General features: G+C 84.2%; 1 protein-coding gene across 1 annotated transcript in view; it reads left to right on the top strand.

Moving 5' to 3' along the window:
- Positions 1–1,879, top strand: part of CHLRE_01g049826v5 (uncharacterized protein) — a 43,601-nt gene that overhangs the window by 32,984 nt on the left and 8,738 nt on the right. The window contains exon 7 of the mRNA XM_043058942.1: positions 56–1,872. Coding sequence (XP_042928856.1) covers positions 56–1,872 — 1,817 coding nt within the window. The remainder of the gene's footprint in view (positions 1–55; positions 1,873–1,879) is intronic.

Raw genomic sequence — 1,879 nt, forward strand, 5'->3', positions numbered from 1 at the left:
CCGAGCCGCCCAGCCCCGCGCCTGGCGTACCTCCGCCGTCGCCTGCGCCGCCCAGCCCCGCGCCTGGCGTGCCTCCGCCATCGCCTGTTCCGCCCAGCCCTGCCCCCGGCGTGCCTCCGCCGTCGCCTGCGCCGCCCAGCCCCGCGCCTGGCGTGCCTCCGCCGTCGCCTGCGCCGCCCAGCCCCTCGCCTGGCGTGCCTCCGCCGTCGCCTGCGCCGCCCAGCCCCTCGCCTGGCGTGCCTCCGCCATCGCCCGAGCCGCCCAGCCCCGCGCCTGGCGTGCCTCCGCCGTCGCCCGAGCCGCCCAGCCCCGCGCCTGGCGTGCCTCCGCCATCGCCTGAGCCGCCCAGCCCCGCGCCTGGCGTGCCTCCGCCATCGCCCGAGCCGCCCAGCCCCGCGCCTGGCGTGCCTCCGCCGTCGCCTGCGCCGCCCAGCCCCTCGCCTGGCGTGCCTCCGCCATCGCCCGAGCCGCCCAGCCCCGCGCCTGGCGTGCCTCCGCCGTCGCCCGAGCCGCCCAGCCCCGCGCCTGGCGTGCCTCCGCCGTCGCCCGAGCCGCCCAGCCCCGCGCCTGGCGTGCCTCCGCCATCGCCTGAGCCGCCCAGCCCCGCGCCTGGCGTGCCTCCGCCGTCGCCCGAGCCGCCCAGCCCCGCGCCTGGCGTGCCTCCGCCGTCGCCTGCGCCGCCCAGCCCCGCGCCTGGCGTGCCTCCGCCGTCGCCTGCGCCGCCCAGCCCCGCGCCTGGCGTGCCTCCGCCGTCGCCCGAGCCGCCCAGCCCCGCGCCTGGCGTGCCTCCGACGTCGCCTGCGCCGCCCAGCCCCGCGCCTGGCGTGCCTCCGCCGTCGCCTGCGCCGCCCAGCCCTGCCCCCGGCGTGCCTCCGCCGTCGCCCGAGCCGCCCAGCCCCGCGCCTGGCGTACCTCCGCCGTCGCCTGCGCCGCCCAGCCCCGCGCCTGGCGTACCTCCGCCGTCGCCTGCGCCGCCCAGCCCTGCCCCCGGCGTGCCTCCGCCGTCGCCTGCGCCGCCCAGCCCCGCGCCTGGCGTGCCTCCGCCTTCGCCCGAGCCGCCCAGCCCCGCGCCTGGCGTGCCTCCGCCATCGCCCGAGCCGCCCAGCCCCGCGCCTGGCGTGCCTCCGCCGTCGCCTGCGCCGCCCAGCCCCTCGCCTGGCGTGCCTCCGCCATCGCCCGAGCCGCCCAGCCCCGCGCCTGGCGTGCCTCCGCCGTCGCCTGCGCCGCCCAGCCCCTCGCCTGGCGTGCCTCCGCCATCGCCCGAGCCGCCCAGCCCCGCGCCTGGCGTGCCTCCGCCGTCGCCCGAGCCGCCCAGCCCCGCGCCTGGCGTGCCTCCGCCATCGCCCGAGCCGCCCAGCCCCGCGCCTGGCGTGCCTCCGCCGTCGCCTGCGCCGCCCAGCCCCGCGCCTGGCGTGCCTCCGCCGTCGCCTGCGCCGCCCAGCCCCGCGCCTGGCGTGCCTCCGCCGTCGCCTGCGCCGCCCAGCCCCGCGCCTGGCGTGCCTCCGCCGTCGCCCGAGCCGCCCAGCCCCGCGCCTGGCGTGCCTCCGACGTCGCCTGCGCCGCCCAGCCCCGCGCCTGGCGTGCCTCCGCCGTCGCCTGCGCCGCCCAGCCCTGCCCCCGGCGTGCCTCCGCCGTCGCCCGAGCCGCCCAGCCCCGCGCCTGGCGTACCTCCGCCGTCGCCTGCGCCGCCCAGCCCCGCGCCTGGCGTACCTCCGCCGTCGCCTGCGCCGCCCAGCCCTGCCCCCGGCGTGCCTCCGCCGTCGCCTGCGCCGCCCAGCCCCGCGCCTGGCGTGCCTCCGCCTTCGCCCGAGCCGCCCAGCCCTGCCCCCGGCGCCACTCCGCCGTCGCCCGAGCCGCCCAGCCCCTCGCCTGGCGTGCC

This window comes from Chlamydomonas reinhardtii, chromosome 1, assembly GCF_000002595.2.
Source record: "Chlamydomonas reinhardtii strain CC-503 cw92 mt+ chromosome 1, whole genome shotgun sequence".
NCBI classification, from domain to species: domain Eukaryota; kingdom Viridiplantae; phylum Chlorophyta; class Chlorophyceae; order Chlamydomonadales; family Chlamydomonadaceae; genus Chlamydomonas; species Chlamydomonas reinhardtii.